The 25,005-nt window shown below is 38.1% G+C and overlaps 1 protein-coding gene across 2 annotated transcripts in view; it reads left to right on the top strand.

Annotated features, from left to right (window-relative positions):
- The first annotated feature begins 1,099 nt into the window (after window positions 1-1,099).
- Window positions 1,100-25,005, top strand: part of xpo1b (exportin 1 (CRM1 homolog, yeast) b) — a 49,131-nt gene continuing 25,225 nt past the window's right edge. Inside the window, exons 1-8 of one of the 2 annotated variants that reach the window (XM_041789508.1) lie at window positions 1,100-1,459; window positions 3,351-3,482; window positions 3,748-3,849; window positions 10,221-10,293; window positions 12,954-13,015; window positions 15,213-15,257; window positions 23,487-23,668; window positions 24,254-24,302. In XM_041789508.1, the coding sequence (XP_041645442.1) occupies window positions 3,357-3,482; window positions 3,748-3,849; window positions 10,221-10,293; window positions 12,954-13,015; window positions 15,213-15,257; window positions 23,487-23,668; window positions 24,254-24,302 (639 nt within the window). In that variant the 5' untranslated portion in view covers window positions 1,100-1,459; window positions 3,351-3,356. Of the gene's footprint in view, window positions 1,460-3,350; window positions 3,483-3,747; window positions 3,850-10,220; window positions 10,294-12,953; window positions 13,016-15,212; window positions 15,258-18,573; window positions 18,622-23,486; window positions 23,669-24,253; window positions 24,303-25,005 lie in introns of those variants that run through there. The other variant, XM_041789509.1, reaches the window with a different exon arrangement.

Below are 25,005 nucleotides of genomic sequence, written 5' to 3'. Positions count from 1 at the left end.
AAGAATATAAGAATTAACTGACATCTGTTCACAAATCAAGTCCAAAGACGAGAAAACGCGAAATGAGAGTACTTTGCAGAAGCAGCACTACTTTTGGTAACATAAACGATCTATATAAGTGCTCTTATATGCAGAGGAGACATGAAGACACGAGAGGTAGACAGTGTTGCTGGGTAAAGGCTCAAATGCCCCTTGAAAAATCCTCCCTGAATGACTTTACTGGGTTGTGTACTGTCTCCACTACACACCAAATCCAGTATTTTTCCATCAAGTAGCGCGCTGGACCACGTGACCACAAAGGAGGAAAAAAAACGCTGTCATGTTTGCATCCTCATTGACAGTAGTGCACGCTGAATATGGCTCTCAGTTAGCAAAATACGGACACTGCCTCCACATTTAGAGTCTCTGCTGCAGCTGAGACGTTATTTTTTATCAAGTCTGCCGTTCACTTTGTTGCTGTTGCCCATACGGGAGACAAATTCTCCTTCAGGTCGTTTTTCTAACCCCGTGCGTTCATGATCATGTAACCACTCCCACTCGTGGCTGGTGGAAAATTACCAGCTTACAAGCAACAGGCAAATGAATGATACTTGCGGTTTATCACATCACTCAACCCTTAAGTGTACCTGAAAGACACAGGCGCTGTCCTTTAGGGATATACTACGTTTTAAAGTGGAGGAACATTCACAGACATACTGAGTGGATAAAATCAAACAACGGCACTAGTTTGGCGTCTCGTTTTGTGTTGCGCGTGCAGCTATGCGATGTTGCATGACCGTTAGAGACGGTAATGTATAACTTGACCGTTAGAAGAAGCACTTAACTGTGGTCGCTTACTTATTCGCTATTCTGATAAACGGAGTCATATAGGAGTCCATTCTGCATGGGAGTCTGCCCTCTTTTTCTCTCCGGGCGGAGTAGTCGCGTGGGCGCTTGAGCGAATTGAAAAAGACTGACAGGTCAATCACTCAATAACACACCAAGTAGGAAGTCTCCGCCGCAGCCTCAGCCAATCACAACGCAGAGTGGGCGTAACCCCAGTCCAAACTTTACGCGGCGCCATCGGCTGAAAACTAAACCGAGATGGAATCTCCCAGTCTGAACCGGTTTCAACCGGTTGAGAGTTAGTTGCTTGAGAGAGGAGAGGAGGCGCAGGCACACAACCTCTACACCGCCCCGCTGGAAAATTATTAGACTAACGAATTTATTAGTGAATTAAGGTTTACTTTGTTTCGTAAAATGTATCGGAGTGACATATTGCAGGGTTTGCCGTGATAGTAGTTTTGGAATCCACATCAGTGGTTCATACCAGCCAGACATCACTCACTGCTGGAGCTGGAGATAGTCAACGCTGCAGAAATAGGAATCTTTCTAACCATCAGTGATACTCAAGTACTCACTTTATCTTGTAGCTTCTTTGGCAGACGCCACTCTTTTCAGTCAGAGCCTTGGACTTTAGGTAGGTAACTGCGGTGAAGTGCCAACCTGCCTTGCTGTGATTAACGTACTTTAACTTTACTTGTAGCAGCAATAAAATGCATATTGGTGTCGGTTTTAAGTTATGTTACATGATATTAAACGTTGCCTGTCATCGTGCTTCTTCAGCTAATTGGGAATAGCATCATTGGGATAACCAAATAGCCTCCGACTGCCTAGCTAGCACTTTATTAGGATTAGCTTACGTTGGCTGTCAATGAAAGTGCTCTAACTCAACTAAATGCATAACTAACCAAGACTGTCTTGTAACGTGTGACAGCAGAAACGAATTAGTAACCAAACGCTGTATGATTAAATCCGTGCCTCTCCCACCACAGCAGCATCACTCCGGTGCGTGATGTGAGCGGATGTCAAATTGATGTTGCTAGGTACTTAGCGGTGGCCAATGTTAACTTAATCTCTGCGTAAAGTACAGCGTCTGAAAACGTAACCGTTACGACAAACCATTGCCAGTCTCTGTGAAGTGCAGCCGCTACACAAACCGTCAACTTCCATAAACAGCGTCGTTGAAATGACACCCTGGGAAAATCATGTATGGGCGCCCTCCGTCCCTGGTATCCTTGGTGGGAGTGGTTGCAGTCAGTAGTGGAGCCCCACATGTGAACTGTGTTTGCGCCACAATGCTAACAGCTAGCCTGGAGTACAGTGTTAACGCCAGCTAATGTTAGCATTTACTGTGATGTATGCTAGAGCGGCGTGCTGACCGAATACATGGGTTACGTTACAGTAAATGCTAGTAACTGTCAACATACTTGTAAGCCGCATTCATTATTCAGTGTTTTTGACCCCACTGTCACTACTTGTATTGCGGTCTGTGTTTGGAGGAGTGAGCTCCATCACTTGCAGATGTAAACAACGTGACGTCGCCTTGTGTATCCGGCACGTGGGTCCATTAACCTCCTTTAATATGTTCTCATTAAGAAATACTTGACTATTGAAAGAAGATTGGCAGCACTCCGCGTTGTGTTGTTCAGAGTTTGTAGCAACTTTTAAGTCGTTTTGTTGCTTTTAGTTTTATGAATGATCAACTCAAATGTTTGCAGATCAATAACCTGTTTTTGCAGAGAGAGCGTTGTGCAAGTTTTGTCAAATTCTATTTTGCCAAACAAAAAATAAATAAGTCAAACTTTGTGATAGTTCTGAGGAATAAAGGTCATTGTCTCTGCTGCATGAGGAAAAATCTGCCAGTTTGTGTTTGTTTGGCTCAGATTCATAGAAATGTTTTATCAAGACACTTTACAAAAAGAGCAGGTTTAGACCATGCTCTTTGCTATGTCATGTACAAAGACAATATTAAGCAAGTAGTAGTTGCAAGGAAAATTTAATTTCAACAGGCAAAGACCTCAAGCAGAACCAGACCTTCTTAAAAAGCCATCTGCAGCAACTGTGCTAGATTTGTAGTGTGGGATAAGAAGAGACAAACAAAACAATAACCAGCAGTGAAATGGATTAAAAACTTTAATGCTGGTTATTATGTTAAAAGTATGTGTGGTATTAGTAGTAACATCAAAGTGTAACGGAAACCTAATTATTGCAATGTCAACATTAACATGTATAATGACTAGAATTTGAGAAGAAGTAACAAATTGCATGCCCTGACCCCTGCAGCAGGCAAAGCTAAATGTCCAAAAGATAGCCAGGCACAACACTCCTCTTTTATGTACTGTTTGATCACTGACAGGCTTGTGACACATGAGCTTCTTAAAATGACATGGCTCTGGTAGGTCCAGGGGGACCTTTGTTTAGTGGTCAGCTGTTTGGAATTGTTTCTAAACACACAGTTCACATGACTTTGCCCCGTTGAATGTGTTCTGTGCACTCATGACCCCCTCCCTCTGCTGTCCTCCTTGCAGAGCTCTATGCCAGCAATTATGACAATGTTAGCAGACCATGCAGCACAGCAGCTGCTGGACTTCAACCAGAAACTGGATATCAACCTGCTGGATAATGTGGTGAACTGTCTATACCATGGGGTTGGACCACAGGTATGCTGTGAATCGTATGCAAATACTTTATAACTGGCACACATTAGTTTGTAGTTTAGCATACAGAGCACATATTCTGCCCTGGTTTCTTAGAAAAACAAACACCTGAGATTCTATGTTTAAATTCTTGCTCTCATACTTCCTAAATTTCTTTTGTACATCTTTCAATTGCATCTCATTAGAAGATCTAAAGTTTTTTTAAAATATGTTTTGCATTTGTTTTTTGTGTGTGTGATTTTTTTTTTTTTTTTTTTTTTTTTTTTAGCAAAGAATGGCACAGGAGGTGCTGACACACTTAAAAGAGCACCCAGATGCTTGGACAAGAGTGGACACCATCCTTGAGTTCTCCCAGAACATGAACACCAAAGTAAGCTAGCTCCAGTCAAGAAAACATCAGTGGAAACACAATTGCATGTGCTTTGAGGAAGTGTTTGCCTAATATTTGTAAATTAAAAACAAAGCATCTCACTAAAACCACTGTGGTTTGATAAAAACCTACTAAAATTAGGTAAAAGTTGCTATATGGTTGTTTTTTTTTTAATTGAAAGCATCTTTATGTTCACGGACACAGCACAAGCTGAAGTGCATGGCAGTACCTTCTTGATCGGTGCAGGACCTCTGCACTTAGAGAATGAAAACTGTTTGGTCTAATCTACCAGGTAAACTGATGAGGCATTTTTGGTGGTTATACTTTAAAATCTTCTAAAACCCTATCAATGTAATGAGCTGTGATCATTTGTTGTAACACGATAGTAAGTAAGTAGTAATGCTGACCTCTGTGTCACTGCATTTTACACAAACATGCAGTATTAGCAATGATTGTCCTTGCACTTCAAGAAAAATTAAAATTCAGTATGTGGTACAGGCACAATCTTTGAAAAATAAATGGCAAAATGAACAATAAATACACATAAATAACATAGATAAATCATGTGAATGAGCAAAACCACTATCTTTGCTTTGCTTTCCATTCAATAAATTACAAGACAGAAAATCATGTTGTGTGCAGGCTGTTGATTAGGATTTGAAGCAAACACTTAATAATGAAATGATAACCTTAGAACACACTGTAAACGGCTTCAATCAAACTGCAGGAGCAGTTATTGCTGACACACTTTTTTAGCAACTGTCCAGCTGCTGTTACCATTCATATGAATATAAAGAATTCCCAATAGTTTAATCAGATAAATTCTCCTTTTTTTCCAATTTACAACCTTTTGACAAAATTTGTAAGCTGTAATCATGTGTAGATCCTTTTATTTACTCGCAGTTCACAGATTTGAGTTGCTCCCAACAAGTTGTTTACTGCCTTTGCTCTGCTACCGCTGATAAAGCAAACTATCCATGAACAGTGAACCCAGTGATTTAGTGCTAAGATGCAATTAGAGATTCATATCTCCAATAATAGCAAATAAATGCTTAAATAACAAAGCATTAATTCATGCTTGTAAGGTAAATCAATGCATTTGGTAATGGTAATATAAAGTGCAGTGAATACGCAACTTCCTCAAAGCACACACCTTTGACTTTGGCCTTGTTTTTCTTTTTTTGCTTGCCTGTAAGATTGCTTTTAACACTGACGTTCATGACTAATGTCTAAGTTGATGTATCAACAGTACTTTTTTCTAGTGATTAAATTTAAGTCTGCCAAAAAGGGCATTAGAGGAAAAGAGGGAACACAAGGTAAACACCTCTTGAATTCTGCATTTATCTTGTTTCATTAGTTTAAACAGTGCATCATTTAAAGGCACTTTGAACATTTGGCTTTTTTTCGTAGTTACTGCAGTGCTTATGATATATGAAAAATGTCATGAATTCAAGTTGTGACTATTTGATATTAATCACAATGTTCCATTATGTTTATGGCTTGTAATAGGAAGAAAAGGGGTGTGTCATCCTGTGCATCATGACACAGCTAGGCTTTGACGGCAGGCCTCCACAAGGTCTACCCTTTTTAAATTCCCTTTGACTGAATTCTGTTCATCCGTTTCTATTGCATCTGTTTCATTGGACAGAGGGAGGGTGCAGGCTGCAGTCAGTCATAGGATCCATTGTAGAGAGACAATCTGTTGAGGGCTTAATTTCACCTGTAGGGATCATGGCTCTGTTCCCGTCCCACCCTTCTCTCCTTTTTTACGGTGCATCCTCTTCCTCCTCTCCCCTGTTACCCTCAGTCCTTAAGCCAAGACCCTCTAACAATGTGATTTTGCCAGCTAAAAAGTTGCAAAGCACTTGGCAGTTTTCTCTCGTCTTACCTCTTGTGGTGGTTTGTGCATATTTTGGCAGTTAAAGGTGAAACCAAACATGTAATATGTGCAGCACCAGTGACACCTGCCAATGGTGTGCAGTGAGTGTGCTTGTAAGAAGATTTCACCTTTAATCTTCCAGTGCCCCATTGTCTGTAGCACATTGTTAATTCTGCTTTAATAACATCTTTTACTACATGCCATTCATTATTTTTTATTACTCCTCAATTGATGATCCCTACAGTTGAAACAGTCAGTTTAAGTAACACTAGATCCAAAACCCAAAACAATTTATTTTTCTCTTCATGCTTCACTATTAAGCAATCTTAAATTAATTTAAGGACGAACCTGTGGTTGGTCTTGCTGTTCCTTATGACACACCAGTTAAAAGGATCCGATTCAAGCCTAAGAGTTAACAATTTACATTTTAGTGTTGAAAAAGTCACTCACATGGTTTAGAGTTGGGTATCGACAGCTTTGTGTAGGTTTTGATTAGAATGGGCATAATGCCCAAATTTCAAAACTTCATATGATACAAGTAAAAAAATCACATGACATCAATACCCATTTCAAAACCGAGGCAAAAATCAGTAGTCTTAGGCACCCATTGGTATTATTTCTTTTTTCAGTTGAATAAAATGGCATGCAAACTCCTGTGTACTGTTAGTTTGCTTCAAATTTTTGGATGAATTAATTTCTCTCCTTCACACCTGTCTTGTGAAATAATGTACTTTTTAAAATGATCTATACTCTTTTATACTCTGTTGATCATTAATATGACAGAAATTGTGTTGTCATAAAACACTAGGAATTTTAAAAGCATCAAACTATCAAAAAGTTTGACAACTTTGGTTTGAACTCTGTATTTTACTTTTTTAATATACAATTGCCCAGAATGTGCACCAGGTCCCTCTGTGCAGCATTCAGCTCACATTGCAGAGCAGAGTGTGGCCATTTTGGTCAATGATTTTATTTCCACAGCACACCTGTCTCCAGCTTGTGCTCAAAAGAGACACCATGTTTTGCTTCACTCAGGATACTTGCCAGGCCTATTTTTGACAAGTCAAGTTGAACAGAGCAGATTGGCCCCTAACAGGAAGTCGACACGAGCAACAGAAGGCACGGATCATCTGCTCAGTTTCAGAATAAGACACCACAATACCACAGTTTTGAATTTCAAAACCATACCATTTAAAGTCAAACAATAGCTATACTTATTTCCATACCATAGCTAAAACGGTAACTTTAGCCTTTTATTCTCTCAATTTCCAACCCATACATAAGTATAGGTCACTGATCACATGCCGAGATTTACATACTGTTTATAATGATAAAAGACGAAACAAGATTAAAAAACAAGTATAGGGTCTACCTTAAAGCAAGTAATTACTCCGAATCATCATTAATAGACCAGTAGTCTATGCAGTTACTCTGTTTTTGTAGTTTTATATATATATATATATATATATATATATATATATATATATATATATATATACATATATATATATATATATATATATATATCACGCGTTTAAATGGTGTTGGGTGAAGCTGTATTGGTCCCTACAGTAAATGCACTGTTTGAGGAGGATGTTGAAATTAAGCTTCTTACACAGTTTTTAAAAATACTTTTTGCTGCTGCTTGCTACTGATATTATTCTATAATCCTGCACTTTGTTGTAACAGTAGGCATTAACACGTGACTTACCTACACTGATTTCAGAATGACAGTATGGCTGTCAAAGATATTTCTGCAATCCATTTATTATACCCAAATGGCTTTTATTCTCCTGCTGACTTTCAACACCTTTATCCCCTCAAAAGTATCGATTCAAACACCGTTTAAGCACCAGCACCATATAAACAGTATTGATTTTGCACCGGTATCGGAACGATACCCAACCCTACAAGTGAAGCATTTCAAAAGGCAAGTGTTATCATTTGAGTTTCTTCATAAACAGGGCTGCTGATGAACACTGTCTTAAGAGCAGAGGCAAAAAAAACGTACAAAATGCAGATGGGAAAACCCCTGCTACCATCCCGACTACTCAGGTTTGGTATCATCCTGTAAGAAACATTGATTTAAGCTTGGTATTTGCCCATTACTCAGTACTGGTATTAGTGTATCCCTATAAATAACTTTAACTGAGATGGTGATTGTTAGTCTGACTATCTTGGCTTACCTCTCATGCATATGTCCTGCATTGCAGTTTTTTCCACTCAAGGTAACAGGTGTTCAGCTGTTATTAGCTTAAACTTGAAATTAATTGAAAAACATGCTGCTACTGTTATTGTTAAAAAGAACAAAAAAGCTTGAAAATTGACTCTGTGATGCCACTTTGCTGTCATGCCCCTGCTGTAGATGATTTGTTTTGTTACTAGGGATGGCTACCTTTCACATTTGAACCAGTATGGTACTGGTAGACAACGGTACCCATTTTCGGTACTTTTGTGTGTGAATGATACGCAATAATAAATGTTACATAGCCTCAAAACTTATGAGTTTTTGATATATATTTTCAATATCAAGACACCATCGATTATCAAATGTATCAAAACAACATCAAAAACCATTTGTAAAGTAACATCACAAGTGTTTATACAAATTACTCCAACATGGAAAACCTAAACTACTATAACTACCCAGCGTTTTTCTTTATATTGCACAAATTAAAACCAAGCACCACTGCCCCCTATTCCTCTAATTTCCCCTCTTGCAAAAACGTGCGTTGGAGTCCATGGAGGGCGAATCAGTTTAAAACAAATGAACAATAGAGTATGGAATCAAAATATATAAATAAAGGTATAAAATTTTAACAATTAAAGTATTACAAAGAACAAATGAAAGTAAACAAACTACTTCCTCTACCATGAACTACGTGTACTGCACATCTTCTTTCCTCATACAGTTCTTTTTCCTATTAAACGAAGATGTCATCTTCCCTGGTAAGAACAGAGTCTACTCCTCACTCATCAATCAATCATGCAGCCGTCCACACAGAAGCATAACCGAGCCTTAATACAAAAAACAACGTCACACACCCTAACTGTGCACACTGGGTTTGTTGCGTTCTTTTTGTATTTATTGCAAAAAATTGAAAGAAAGTGGCAAATTGTTTCATTTTGTGATGAAAATAAGCAGTGAGGACAAGCCTGTGGCTCTGTCGCTCCTTCAAAATCACTTTGAATCCATCCATCCTGACAGAGCGGTTGATACGGCACCAGCTGAGCCAAGTTGGAGAGATGGAGAGCAACTTTAAGGAAGCATTCACACTAGAAAATCGTTACTGTGCCTTAATCCAGTGTCTTGTTAGGTGACTTAGCAAACAAACATATTCCTCTATCTAGTATATTTCCGTGGTTGATATCCACATGATAAACGGGCAAATCACAATGTTTAAAGTGAGGATTCAGTACAAAAGAGAGAGAGGGAGGGGGCGGACGGGCAGGAAGCAGCAGGAGCCGATCTAAATCATCATTCATCACACTGCTTCCTCAGATTATAGGTTTTGCTGTGGTAAACCTTGAACTTCATGTCACAAATATTGCAGCGTAATCTGCATTGTATTTTGAAAAGTGGAGCGCTAACTTTAACCACTTCCTATCAGCCATGCTTGTTTTGTTGATTCAGTTAGCTGCTACTGATGTCATTATGCTCGTGCATGCTGTGCTGCGTTCACGTCTGGCATGGAAGTCAACTACTCTTCCACTTTCTTGCAGTCACAAGGATGCGTTTAGGTACTGAGACATTGTAACGTTTGATTTTACGAGAATCGGTACTCGGGAGTACCAACTGAATTCGGTCGGTACCTATAAAAATACCGAATTCGGTACCCATCCCTATTTGTTGCACAAAAATGAACTTATCTTCAGATTACTTTTTGGTTGCTTACTTTTTAAATACCCATAGTTAAGCTCATGCACTAGACCTGTATTCTGATGCAGCAGACAAAATTTCAGTTGATTTGAACAGCACTATAAGGAACTCGTAATCAGAAATCAGATTGCTTTTTCTCAAAACTTCCCTCACATATACTTGAACCAGTTCAGTGAAAAAAAAAACACAGTTCTCGATGCCCAACCCTATAACCTTCAGTAACTGCAACCCCAGAACATTGACATGGATATAAAGCATTAGACTTGCCATCAGAGCAATCAGAGATGGAGCTGGTTAATGGATCGTTGTATTTTTTTGCTGTGTTTTGCTGTCTGGTGTGATGCTGGGAGAAACAGCAGGACTTCTGCAGAGTTCAAGCTTAATGCTGCTTTTAGAAATCTAAAAAACAACTACAAGTGAATGCTCTGCAAAGCTACTACAAAATCTGCATGAAAGATGTGGTTCAATCCAATCCAATTTAGAAATGCAAGTTGAAACAAGTTTGGCCCACTTCATACTGTTTTTGGTTCCTATTAAAATTGCACAGTGCTTGTTATTGTGTGTTTTCCTTACAGCTTTGTGCTAATGCTTCTCTCTCCTTGCATGTTACAGTACTATGCTCTTCAGATTCTGGAAACGGTTATCAAAACAAGATGGAAGATTCTCCCAAGGAATCAATGTGAAGGTAAAGCTACATTTAGTGTGAAAATTCACAGATAAATTCTGTTTGTGTCAGTGCCTTTTTAAGTGTTGTGACGTGCGGTTGCCAAGTCGAGAAGCGTTCTCCCACTAGGCATGCTGGTTTGTTTTCTGCACGACTGGCTGGCGCTGGCCGCTGCAAGCCAGGTTGGGCTTTGGACTGTAGCAGCTGTTTCAGAGAGGAAACGACCAAAACAGGCCGGCAATGATTTTAAAAGCTTTGTGGAGAAGTTGAGGAACTTAAAGAGAAGTTATTACTCTGCTTGTTTAACTTACTTGTGTGGAATTTTAATGTGATGGTGACTTATTTAAAGACTCTAATGAAGACTGTATTCGTTTGTAGGAAGAACCCAGTGTTTGTTTCAGACCATTAATCTTTTGGTACACGTAGGGGAAAACGGGACAGCCTACTGGCACAACATAATCCCAGGCATTGTGACTTTTTTAAATAGCTACCACTAGGAGTCACAAATTTCAGATTTACACATTAGAGACATGATACAATGTAAGTAAAAGCAGTTTTCATAAACGCCAGCTTGATTTCTTGATGCTTTTGGCACAAGAAAACCCTTCCATAACCCCCATTCAGCTCTCAGGATATTGGCCATGACTGGTGCCCGACCTCCCTGTTTCTCCTCTTCTGCTTCATACTTTTCTTGACTTAAAAGATTTTGGTTCTGGCAGAAAATGATGATTATGAAATATTATGGTTAATCATGTTCAGATCAGTTGATTCCTTCTCATTGCCTATTTTGTTCAGCTTCGAATGTATTGTTTCTGTGACCTTATGAACTTCCTGAACAGTAAACTTGTGTTGTCATGATACTACAATTTAAAATTTGAAATGATACCAGTAAAAACCAGACTGTATCAATAAGAGCTCAATGATAATAGAAAAAACTCATCGCAATTGTTTTCTGTCTTACAATAAATATTGCAATATTTAAATTAGGGGAAAGTAGACCAGATAAATGAAGTGCCTTTTAATGTACGCAAATTTAATTTAACCCATGAATTTTTTTTTCTTATTTGGGTTTGTAGGCCATTTTTGGATTTTGAATGTTACACACTGAAGCCTTGCGACAGTGACTGACACACTCACAGAGGAGGTGGAAAGAGGAGAGAGAATGGATGGATGGAGTGACTTGTTTCTTCATAAACTTAAATTAACTTGTTACTATGTGACTTGCTTGTCATCAACCATTTCCAAAGATGTTCAAAATTACGTTTATGCAACCTGGCCAGTACCATGGGTGTAACTCATGATATGAAAGCCCACTGTGTCAAGCTCACTTGGTGCTGTAAAGTAAACCATCAGCATGTCAGTGCTGTACTCTATTTTTGAGCGGTTCAAAGTGCTTCTTTTAGCAGTAGTGCACTCACTACATACACTCAGCATCTGCCTGGAGCCTCATGGGGTGTATCTGTGATATCAGCAACGTCACATGTAGCCTGAACATGCATGCAAAGGATACACAGACTTTTAATTAGGGATGCACAATCTTGAATTTTTGCCAATAACTGATATGATAAAATTTACAAATTAAATTTAATCAATACCGATATAATACTGATATTCTAATGTAGCTCAGACTTACAACTTCAGTCCGTATAACAATTTAAAGTTTTATGATGAACAGTTAACACATTTCAGTTCTAAGAACACACTTTAAAGTGTAAGGAATGATGATGAATAAAGAAAAAGACTTGGGACAACGTAGATCTGTTAGTACAGCCTAAAACGCCACTAACTTATTTGTTTGTAAAGTCAATATTTACAGCTAATAAATAGATTTTTATTGCCAAAATATCAGTCATAAATATCAGCAGAAATTTTATTTTTTTTACAATGATTTATCACTAAGCCCTAGTATCAATATATGCTTTAATATCATTGCATGTTTCAGTCATCAAAAATTGCAGACAAACTCCTGCACACTGTCTTAATTGCACATGTACATTATCAACTTTTTCAGTAGTGAAACAGGAGGAGTTTACTGATTTTTATACATTCAGTTCTCAACTGCAACAGTATTATGAAAAACAGGCTATTAATAAAAGTTTTTGGTACTCTCAGTCATTAGATAAAAAAGATTGTACTGTTTTTGAACCCGTGGTGTCAACAAAGTATAAAAAACTCTGACAACCTTACACTGAACTTGGATGCCTGAGTATGTCTGACAGATCTAGTGCAGGGTTATCAGCAGACTTGTCTTTAAAACTACAGCTCAGCTCACAAAACCCCAGGAACAAAATATTTAGAAACAGGTGCTAATAAAATTCAAAGCTGAAAACACATTTTTTTCAAAAGCTCTGCTTACATCCACTAGCTTGACTATCTGTAAGAACAACTGGGTAAATAAACTCCCTACTGAACAGACCTAACTTCAGCCCTGTAGATGTTAAGTGGCAGCTGCAGCTCAGATCACTGTGTTTACAAACTGACTTTGTTACAGTATGAAAGTCAAAGACAACACTTTTTGTATTTAAAAATCCAAATACTGGGATAAGATTAGATTAGCTATGAGCCAGAGGAGCGAGGCTAACGAACTGAGTAATGTGCTTCAGGCAGCTCGTCATGTCAGGATATGAATTTTTTTTGTGCATGTTACTAACAGTGTTTCTCTTATCTTTGTGTGTTTTCAGGTATAAAAAAGTATGTTGTTGGTCTCATTATCAAGACTTCATCAGATGCATCTAATGTGGAGGTGGGTAAAATCTGAGTTTACAATAAACCTGTATTGCAGTGTGTGGAAGTTAAAACCAATCCAGTATCCATATAAAACTGAAATATTATGAAAAACAGGTTGATTTATTTTAAGAAATGTTAAAACAATGCAACAAACAAGGAGAAAAGCCTTACGATGAGAATAAACGTTATCTGTGGTAACAGGATGTCAAGGTCTCCAGGGCTGTGCTATATCTGTGATATTGGATATAAGTGGCTATATTTGCAGAGCAGAGTAGATCTTATTTTGTTTTTGTGTTGATTTGACATCAGAGCAGCATGCAAACAGGCAAAGCTTAAAGCCAGTCTCAGGGCAGCACTTAGCACTTCAGGTAACCAAAGTGCTGTGTCGTCCAGATGAATGTGATGATTTCAGCTGCTTTAGAAAGTGTTTTTCAAGACACTTGACTAAACAACCATGGGGCTTAGTTTTGTTTTTTTTTACTTTATATTTCACATATATTTAAATAATTTAATGACAAAAGCAGCTTTTATAAAGTCTGTTTGTTGGGTATATGCAATGGTATGTAGCATCTTTGTACTCTGAATTAAGACATGCAGTGGACAAAGTCTTTTTGGTGATTTATGCAGAAGTTGCACAGATAAAATTAATTTTAAGTCAGAGTTAGTTCTGTATTTTCCCATGTGTATGCATTTTGGCTGTACTATTGAACTGGATGAAAAACTTTTAATAAGCACATATCAGAAAATAATCAGTTTCATACCATCTCCAAAATATGCACCACAATGCAGAAAAAACATTCTGTGGTAGTAATAAATTGGGCTTTCAAATAGATAATATGTTTGCATTTTGCAGTGTGCACTCACAGATCACTTTATTTGGTACACTTCTTCAACACTGTATTTAGGCAAATATCTAATCAGCCAATCACATGGCAGCAACCAATGCATTAAGGCATGAAGACGTAGTCAAAACGATGTGCTAAATTGAAATTGAGAATTAAAATGTAGAAGAACGGTGATTAGGTAATAATAATAAAATCATGCAGACTTGATAAAAAAAATAATGCAGCATAATCTGTACAGTTTGGATTCCATATTAAAATAGGATACTAATGTCTCTTTTTTCCCCACGTATGAAGAATAGAATGTTAAGCTTGGTTGTGGTTGTGTTATTTGCTGTTATTCTGCTATGTTAATAAGGTCTAAGGCCTTTGCACACTGAGTCCGTTTTCTCGTCCAAATTTTTCACATGTTGAAAAAGAAAATCAAGCTCATGTTCCAATCATGTTTGCCGAAATTTTCGTTTGTCATATTTTTTTTTGGAACAGATTCAATTTTTATGAGAAATTTTGTAACAGTTCAAGTAATTTAAAGGGGTGATTGATGATTCAAAACAGTGCCCGCTGCCTCTCTCCCTCTCTCGCACCAAACCTCACTTTAAACACCATTTTCACATTTATTATGTGGATATCAGCCACAGAAATATAACAGATTAAGGCATACGTTGTAGCCTACTCACAGGTCACAACTGAGACAGAATTGAAAAGTTGCTCTCCATCTCTCCAACTTGGCTCAGCGCTATGACGCAAGAGCATGTGCTGTATCAAGCTCTCTGTCAGGATGAATTTTAAAGGAGTGACTGAGCCACAGGCTTGCACTATGAAACAGTTTGCCAAATTCTACAAATTTTCAAAGTGAAGGCAAAAAAAAATGCATTGGACTCGGTGCGCAATGTCCGAGTATGTGACATTTTTTCGGATTAGGGATCCGAAAAAAAAAGCATCCAAAAATAATGGGCTCAGTATGTAAAGACCTTAAGTCTGTGTTTTTATCTGAACATACATTGACTTGATCTTAAGTGTGCCTTGGGCAAAAGAGTTAGACCACAACTGCTTTACAGAATAATTTTAGGTGCAACTCAGCAGTCTCAAGGCTCACCATATTGATATTCATACCTTTATGGCACCTGTTAAAGTTTCTTTTTTCATTGTGTAGTCATATCAATATGTGTGGTTGTATAAATTCTCATGGCAAACCTCAGCAAAATAACTGAATAGAATTAAACAAATGATAATAAAAACATTATTATAACTTGCCTCTAGGCTGACCAGTGTGCCTCAGCACACCATTTGGGAACTACTGCTATATAATAAAATTACAGAAGGCTTGTGATCAGACTTACATTGATGAATTTGTTTTTTGATTCTCTGCAGAAAGAGAAGGTGTACATTGGGAAGTTGAACATGATCCTTGTTCAGGTAAGCCTTCAATGTTAATGACAGGACAAAGCATAGTGTTACAAAATTAACTATAATCAGTGACTCTCAGCAGCATAGCTAACCTGTTTGAGACTTAAGAACAGTCAAGACCATTTTCATTCATCTTAAAACTTGTATAAAAACCCTATTGTGTTATTCCACCCTATGTTCTTCTTTACATGTAAAGCTTCTGACTTGTACACAAAGCCTATGAGACAGTGTTATCTGGTATTATTATTTAATTCCTTTAAAAATTTGAGAATTGAATCTTGATGAACAGTATATTGACATACGTGCTAGTAGTAAATTGGAGCTACAGTTGTATGTTGAATGGTAAAAAATGCACAAACTTTGCAACTTTGTGCCTTTCGTACACACTTTATGCTTTACTTTTGGTACAAATGAAATGAACACCATACCTCTAGCTTAACAGTGATACCTGTAGGCAGATGATAACATGACTCTGACTACCTTTAGCATTTATGCTGTTGGGCTTCAGGGTAAAGGCCCTGCGCAGAGATTGCGGTGCATCTGAGAACATCTGGTCTTATCTTGTCAGACGGAGGCATGTATATGCATGGTGGGGCACCACAGACAGCAGCTCTATGCCATATCATCACCTCTCAACTGCCAAACATGCACGATTGTAGAATATAATTCTAATTTCATCACAGAGAATCACAGGTGAAATAAAGCCTACCTTTACAGAGAGCTTACACACCCTCATGGAGCATCTTATCAGTTTTCTGAGCCAGTTAGTCCTCTGTACGGTTCATAGGGAGTCCGTTTAGTCTCTTTAGATCCATTAAACTCTTGAGATGGTGGGGTTTAAATAAGTCTGAAAGATGAAAATCTGCGCTCTTTAGAACAGGTATGATCTTGCTGCTGCAGCAGTTTTGGGGTCAAAAATCGGGGTTGTTGTGCAGTGTGTCATTTTACCAGCTCAATGCTTTACTAGACTTGCTGGTGGTTTTAAAGAGAGTTAGCTGCTGATCTGGTGATTTTGCTTCTGCTGAGTTTCCGAGGAGATTGATGTTCTATCAGTCTATGACCATGACATGGGTTTGACAGCGGCATCTGCCTGATGTCTAGTTAGCACCCGCAGCTGCAGGGTTTGAGCCATCAGAATTCCAACAAACATTAACTGTAAAAATAAATCTCAAAAATGTCTCTCTTTGCTTCATAAGTCCTTCCTCCTTTAATAATGTCCTTTTTATGCTCGCATGTAGATAATTTTGGTCGTTTGGACATGCTGCTGTTTTAGCTAACTTTGTAAACAAACTACTGGTAAGTTTGTGTCAGTAAATCGGGCTGTCATTGGCTCATGAAAGTTGAGTCGGGAAGGCAGGGATTAGATGAGGCTGTAAGGGCTGATTGATTGACATGTCTGTCAGCTACTTATTGTGCTTACAAGAGGCAGACTGTACCAAGTGAGGAGAGCTGGAATAAGTTACTATGTATAATTTTACATGCAAAATATGCCTATGCCACTGCACTGCAATGGGCAAATGCAGGTACACCAGTAGGGGCAGGGATAAAACGTATCCCCCCAGGGATGAAAATTTATCATCAGAGAGGGAGATATCAGAACCAGGAGGGGGGAAATCCCCCCCCCCCGCCGGCAATTTGTACCCTGTGTACATTCATGAGTAAATTGATCTCCAACAGCATCATCTAGACGTATTTGTCTGACTCTGAGAAATCAGATTTGGTGTGATTTCAGTTGCAGCTAGTCAAAATACCACAATAATTTGACTGCATGTAAACAAACTGACTAGTTATAGTGCAAACAAGATACCTTATTCAGTACACTAGTTAAAGCACAGCTGGATATGGCTTCAGGCATGCCTTCATTATCTGTGAACTGTAAGTTATAGCTCAAAGTTTCTAGTGATTCTCTTGTTTTTTGTTTGAGTTTTGGTAGTGATGTCCAAATCTAGCCAGCACATCTTTTTTTTTAATATTGATTAGAATTGTCTCTATGAAGCCCAGCTATTATTATGAGCCGTCATTGTGGGTGTCTGGTTGTTAGAAACACCTCATTGTGCTCTGATGAAACACTGGAATGTTTCCTAACACCACTGCGTTGCATGTGAGTGAATGTGGAGAGGCACAAAGAAGTGGCAGCAAACAGTTTCAATGAAGTTATCCACACTGACAGCAAGAGAGCACACCGGAGCAGGAAACTCAGCTGTGGCCAAACACTCACTTTCCACTCATAACTTCTTCATTCAGACTACACAATACAGGACTATAACGTAAAAAAGGATTTCTGTGGGACTACTGGAATCTGAAATCATCAAAATATGAAGTGATGAACAAACAGCTCCTGTATTCTAAAAGCTAAAATTATTGTTTTTAAAGGAGTCTGACTGATTTGAAGAGTAGTATGTTATATTGTCAAATACTAGGAATACCTCTCAGGCTTGAAGTGGTTTAAACATGCACTTTAGAGAATGTATGTTTATTTGGTCAGTCTCAGTGATGTTGTGGCCGTTGCATCCTGTTTATTGGTTGCCTGAAAAAAGCATTCTACACTATTTACGCAAAACTGCTTTTCAGTGAAGGTCAGTCGATTATCAAAAATTTGACCTAGGTTTAAGAATTTCATAGGTGCCCCGCCATAAGATGATGACTTTGGGATCCTGTTTACTAACATTTATTAATCAACTAATTAAATAGAGGAAGAACTCGTAGTGGAGATATGAGGCTCTCTAGCTTCTTACCCCTCTCCTAAACTTCCCTACACTGTTTTTGAAAGTCTCTTGATGTAAAAGCAGAGAGGGCTGAAGATATTACAGACTATACACAGGCTACGTGCAAATATGCAGGAGTCAAGAACTACAAGCATGTATTTAAGTGTGCTGCTCAGGCTCCATCACAGTGTCCCATCCTGTGTTAACATAAAGTAGTCTATGGTCCTTCACTGACATACACAAGTTGTGACTTTGCACAACTAACCACCGCACTGGCTATTAGCTATAATACCAATAACAATGTGACGGTTTTACAGCACACTGCAATAATCATGAATATGATGCAAAACCAGAAATATTGGGCTGATCATTTGTCCTTTTTTTGTTTCATGTTTTTAAAACACCACATGCGGTGCCAACTAAAGCTACTTTGTTTAAGAAGATACTTCTTATACCAAAGGCTGTACCAACCAGTCTCAGGTAGTAGTGAATTACACTAGACATAACAAATCCGAAACTTCACTACAATCAATAACAAATGAGGGAAACCTTGAGTTGTGAATCCAGAAATTTATGTTGCATTTTTTCCTGAACAGAACTCGTACGGAACTGTGACCCCAAAACCGAAGTATGAACCTGAACCGTGACCCCTGAACTGAACACAAGGGGTGATTGCCTTTTGCTGCATGAATCAGTTGTTTTCTGTGATTTTGCTAGTTGAAAAAAATGTACTGAAGTTTTCTTTCTTTTTTTTAACAATTAGTCATCCAGACTACAAAATATGAAAATATGGCCGGTGTTTAAAAATACAGATTTCTCCTCCAAGCAAAATGCAGCATAGTGACTCACTGTCTGCTGTTGGAAAGTCCATGTGGTCGGTCAGATTCTGACAGACTAACTTGTCTGGTTACTGACTGTTTACACAGATAACTAGATGGTATCTGAGGTTGATTGTTATCAAACAGAAGGGTTGATAGTAGAAGAAAACCTCTGTCTTTGGAAAACAATTAAGTAAAAGCAGTAAAGGCAGAGAAGGGGGATCATTCAAACTGCAGTCTAATGTTAATGTAGGTGTAATGCTGGGTGTGGATTATGGATTGATGGTTTATCTGCAGCTGCAGTTAAAGGTTACATGTCTACCTGTACAATAATTAAAAGTGTTTTTGCAGCATTGAATTCCTCTAGATAACAAATGTCAGTGTTTGTTGAACACACCACTAAACTTTGTACATCACAAAAAATGCAACTGCTGACTTTAAGGATAATGATTTGACATTGATGCTCCCCTCATCTTTTGTAGTGATACTTCTTAGCCTGAAGATGTCACTCTAATTTGGTTTATCTAACTCTCAAAACTACCAGACATTTAAGTGCATGATTCCTTCTTAAACTGCATGTTTAGTCTCTTTAAATGAGTCAGGGCAGCTGATGTTTATGAATTGTTACCATGGACCCACTAAGGCCCACTCGAAGCAAGAATATTCATGTGATCATCATTGTTGCAGTTGTTTTTGACCTGCAAAGAGGTTATTTACAATGATGCACAGAATACACCATGCATGAGGACAGAAAAACATATTATATAACACAGAGCGTCAGTGATAATTGTACACTTTCTCGAGGAAAGCGCAGAGGACTGTAAAGGCTGAGCTGTAGAATCGAGCTGCTAACTGCTCTGTGTTGTCTGAGAGCTCAGACCTCTTTATGATGGTATTGTGACTCACTAAGATGTATATCAGCAAGGCCACTAGACCAAAACATAGGAGAATAGTAGTGCACATTCAGAATATTTGTTCCTAAATGTAAACCACAGTGACATGACCTCTGTGTGTGTGTTTGATGTATATTTTTGCAATGGAGACAGAGACACACAGGAGCTTCGACGGCTACACGAGTGACTTTGCATTAATGCCACTGAGAATGAGTCACTGCCTGCGTCAGCCGAGTAACATTGTTTTGGCCTTCAGGGACTCTCAAGCACCAGATTCCTCTCTCAGGAGGCTGAGTTTATAACGTTTGTGTGGATTAGGGTTACCTCATAATATAGAAAAAATATAGAATTTGATTTGGTTAATATTTACAGCAAGGATAAGGATACAAATATTTCCACTTGAATGACATTTAGACTTATAATAAAAGCTGTGTTTTTCAGCCATGGCATTTGAGGCAGGCAGCCAGCACAGCCAAAATATTTGCCTCTGTGTGGAAAAAAAGCATGTGGGCTGCAGAAACCTGATGTCGGCTAAAGAAGTATCCTGCAAGTGAACACATACTTTTACCATGAGCTGCCTCCACACCTGTGCTTCACTATCTAAACACAACAGCTCTAGCTTAAGTACCCTTATAAATGAGGCATGCAAATTACTGACAGCACTTAATTAGATTGGGTAATAAAGGCTTAAACATTAAATATCAGCAGCACCTGCAAAAATGGATCATTAAAACAAGAAAGGCATGTTTTACATGCCTAGTTGGGAAACATCAGCACCTGGAAAATTGGAAAAAGGCTAAAAACAATTATAATAATTCATAACAACTCCTCTTGTAAATTTCCAAAATCAAGACCTGCAAGAAAATTAGGCAATACACTTTTAAATGCATCAATGCAAAACAAAAAAAAAATTACCAAATCATTTTTTGATTAATGGGACAGTTATGAGTTATACAGGTATGTTGCGATCAGAAACAAACCTAAGGCTTTATTCTCTATTCATTTAACAAAGACACAGACTTCCAGAAAACTAAAACAATTACAAATACAGATCAAGCAAATCCTGATCACAGAGCAGAAAATCATCAGTCCGAAACATCTTCGACGATTCCTCGAAATAAACAAATTCAACATAATTTTATATTGTATTACAAATCAAGAACATAAGCAAACTTTATTTTTGTATTTCAGTTTACTGTTAAAGATACATTCATCACAAATAATTATAGAGTATTGGTAGCATCACTTGGTTTACTTCTGCTTTGGCAGAGATGCTTGACAGTTGTCAGATGCAGCTTCACTTACATTTGACATGAATGTCATAAATAACACATCAGTTTCACTTAGGATTAAAAATGAGAAAAGAAAGCTTGACTCGCATCTCCAGCAAGATGGAGGCAGCAACTATAAGCCAAATGTTTCTCTGCAAAAAGTTCAGTCATCTTCTCACATCCCCTCTGTACAAAAAAAGTCAGTGTCCAACTTTTAGTGTTCAGCTGTCCAGTATGGTCTGAATTTTGGAGAGTGAAGGGGATTTTTTTCCAAGGAAAATATTGAGAAACACTGCTTCTTCTGTGTAGATTATTTGTAGGTTTGTTTGTATTAAGTGACTTTCTTCACACCGTTTTTCAAAGTTGAGCTGCTGAATTTTGGTAAAATTGTTATTACAATTCTTTTGATCAATTTTGAGATCTTGTTTGTTATATATAGTAGGGGTTGATTTTATAGTAGTGTACCCCTTGAGTGTTCGCACAACCTTATGAACAAGTTCTGGTGTTCCTGCAGATCATAATTACTGTAATCTATCAATGTCGGTTGCACATGGAGCTGCCAGTTACCCAAGGTGTTTTCTACATTATGCTGCACATTAGTCCTTCAAATTCCAGTTCTGAATGAAACAAAGAGAAATGATAATGTGCTCTGTATACAAACAAGACCATCCAGACTTTATTTAGTCATCCCCATCAACTCCGTCCACTCTCATAGCTGTTGTTAACCATTGCAGTGTCCTTTCCAAGGCTTCACAAACGCCATTGGCCTTCGCCTTCCACAAAACTTAATGTGAGCATGCCTCCAGTCAGCAGTTTTATTAATAGTCGGCTAATCCTCTCTCCTCTGGTATCATCACAAACAACATGGGCTAACTGATGCTATCAGGTCTCTTTTGAGTCACATGTCCCTTAAAAGTTACTGTAGCTGACGTAAAGCAGTTATAGTTGCTTTTTTCTGGAGATGTCGTACTGCTCTGTATCATTTATTGTTTCCTCACTTCTTCTTATTACTTTCCAAGTAGCCTATATTCAGTTAGACGACCCAGAGAGTTTCATGCAGATCAATCGAAATAGTGTAGCTCGAAAGAGTTTGTGGGCTATATGCAAGTAGCGAAACATTACTTACTAAATATCTTCTTGTAGTACATGCAATAGCTCCCTCTGCTCCTCACAGACGCCAGGAGCAGCAGCTTTCCTGACACCATACCATACTGGAAAATTATAAAAGATCACAAAGATGCTCTGGACATTTTAAAATTGTAGGTTTGACAGCTAATGAAGAACCCCCACCCCCACTCCAACCCCCACCCCCTCCTCCATGTCCGCTACATGGGGCCACACATGATCCACCAATGCATAATAAGTTCATCATAACAGTGTGAAATGATTTAATGCTGCTGCTGGAAACCTGTGCAGTCATCGTGAGGAGAATGCAGAGTATATTTAGTTTGTGTATTTGTGTGGACTCGCTCATAGTGTCGCTATTTGGGACTTTCTAACTTTGATTCAGTCGCTGAGTTGTCATGTCTTGTTCTCATCTCACCGCCTGTCAGTCACATATCTATCAGCTGTTGGCTGTGCGTATCATTAATCAAAAGCTTAACGTGTAGCGCAACGGACTGTTGTATACAGCAGTGGTAAACTTAGCAAAACAAACTCTGTTTGAGTGCCACTGTTAGCTCCAAAAAAATGAGGTTATAGCCCCAGTTAGACGATCCCTGTTCGTTTTCTGACAGCAGGCTTAGACCCACATTTGCTCACCAGTGCACACACATTAACACACACGCTCATCCGTGTGTCGTGTTCAACACTGTAAAAACTCTAATGAGAAAAAAAGACCACAAAACGATAATATAATCTATTTCAGACAGAAAGATTTTTTTTTAGTGTTACGAATATGGATGTGCTTAAAGAGGATGAGAAATAGTTTAATTTTACCGATGCAGCTCTTTAAATTTCATTCTGTTGTAGACGGTTTTTATAGTACTTTCAAAACAATCTACATGCTTCTACCATGGTTTTAATTGTAGCAATGAGTGCAGAGCATAGTAAAATAAAGATGTTGTGGACAATTAAAATGAAAGATTTGATTTGAAGAGCATTAAAATGTATAGTTTGAGCCGGTTAGACAAGACAAATTGTACGTAAGCGTTGATAGCATATTTAGTACGATAGGAGTTATTTTAAACATTTCTGAACAGACCTGAATGCTTTGTAATTATGACTTTCAGCTGTATAATGGACATTTCCACTTGTTTTTTTTTTCCAAAATTAAAAAGTATAAAATTTCATCTCGTCTCGTGGGCCCAAATTGTCTTGTCTTGTTAGATAAGAGTCTTGTCACACCCCTACTGTACAGTCATCATTTAATCATTAATTAGTTAATTGCCCAGCACAAGTACAAAGTTGAAACTAGTGCCCAGATTTGAGTCACACATTAATTTGCCCAGTTTTTTCATTTTTAGTCATTTATGTGATTTAATTCTTTGTAAAGTTCTTTAGAGTATGCCATTTCTGAACATATGGCATGAATATGTCCTTCTGTCTGTAGATTCTAAAGCAGGAGTGGCCCAAACACTGGCCCACCTTCATCAGTGACATCGTGGGGGCGAGCCGTACCAGTGAGAGCCTTTGTCAGAACAACATGGTGATCCTGAAGCTACTCAGTGAGGAGGTCTTTGATTTCTCCAGTGGACAGATGACCCAGGTCAAAGCCAAGCACCTAAAAGACAGGTCAGCATGCCTTATCTTAGTCCAGCCCTGCAGAGTGTCATAAATCTTGATCTCATGTGGAGGAGTTTAAGAACATTGCAGCATTAATCCAATGATGTAATACAGATACATGATCTAGGTGTTCATATTAAGTTAATGTATTGTATGGTAATTTGCCTGAACTTGGAAACTACACACAGCAGCAGATCTAAAGAGTGTAGTAGATCATATGCAGTAACCTCTATAACTGACAGTGTCACACCTAAATGCCTCAGCTAAACCACCACATTTGACTAATGGTTGTTGTACACACTGTCTTGTTTCCTCTTAAGTGTCACTAGCTTAATGGTTACGGGTTTGATTTACCAGTCAATAAGAGATACTACCTTGCTTTTATATAGATGTTTCCAGCAGTGTTTTATTGCAATGCAATTTTAACACACTTAAGAAAAGTAAATATGACCTTCAGGAAATACTTCAGAGGTTTCATTTCAAACAGAAATTGTCAGAATAAATCTTTTATAAGAAGCAAACTGATTACTAGAGATGTTTCAAGATCTGTTGGGTTTGGCTCAGTGAATAACAAGTTTTTTCTTTTCCTTACAGCATGTGCAATGAGTTCTCACAGATATTCCAGCTCTGTCAGTTTGTTATGGTAAGCAGAAATCATCATCATCATCTCTTACCTTTTAGCGTTGTACTAAGTGATTTAGCTGTGGTTACACACCAGTGTTTTTCTTTGACTGTTTTTCTTTTGTCAAACTGAAAACATCAAAATTTAAGGGATGTAGTCGACTCCTAAACAATTCAAAAGTTAACAATCTTTTTAATTTTTTTTAAATTTTGATTAAAGATTGAAAATTAAAACAATGTCAGATGTATAGAGTGAGCATGGATGTTTATGAGTTTCCAATTTGCTGCTGAGAATTAGTTTAGCTGTGAAAAATGTTTGCTCTTGCACATTTTGTTCATCAGAATTAATCTTCACATATGTACACTACTTTAACAGGTTTTGAAATATAAATGCAGTCAGCGAGTAAAGCAAAAAGCTAATATTGGGCAATAAACAAACAATAAACTACACCATGGTTTATTTGGTCATCACTAATCACTTTTCAGTGTAAAAAACTAAATCCACACCAGTAAACCCGATGGTGAACATCTTTTTATCCATTTTAATCTAATTACAATCATTTATTACCACTAGCTTGAATGCTAACCGCCTTATTGTTTTCCCTTTGTGAGGGTCTGTCAGCCAGTTGCAGGCTGTTTCGTAATCATGTCATACTGCCCGAATAGAGCATAATGGAGAGAGAGATAGAGAGAGCCTGTGATGCAGCCCCCTGTATTATTCTTTT

The sequence above is a fragment of the Cheilinus undulatus genome, linkage group 6 (assembly GCF_018320785.1).
Source record: "Cheilinus undulatus linkage group 6, ASM1832078v1, whole genome shotgun sequence".
In the NCBI taxonomy this organism is placed as follows: Eukaryota; Metazoa; Chordata; class Actinopteri; order Labriformes; family Labridae; genus Cheilinus; species Cheilinus undulatus.
This window is presented reverse-complemented; position numbering and strand designations above follow the sequence as displayed.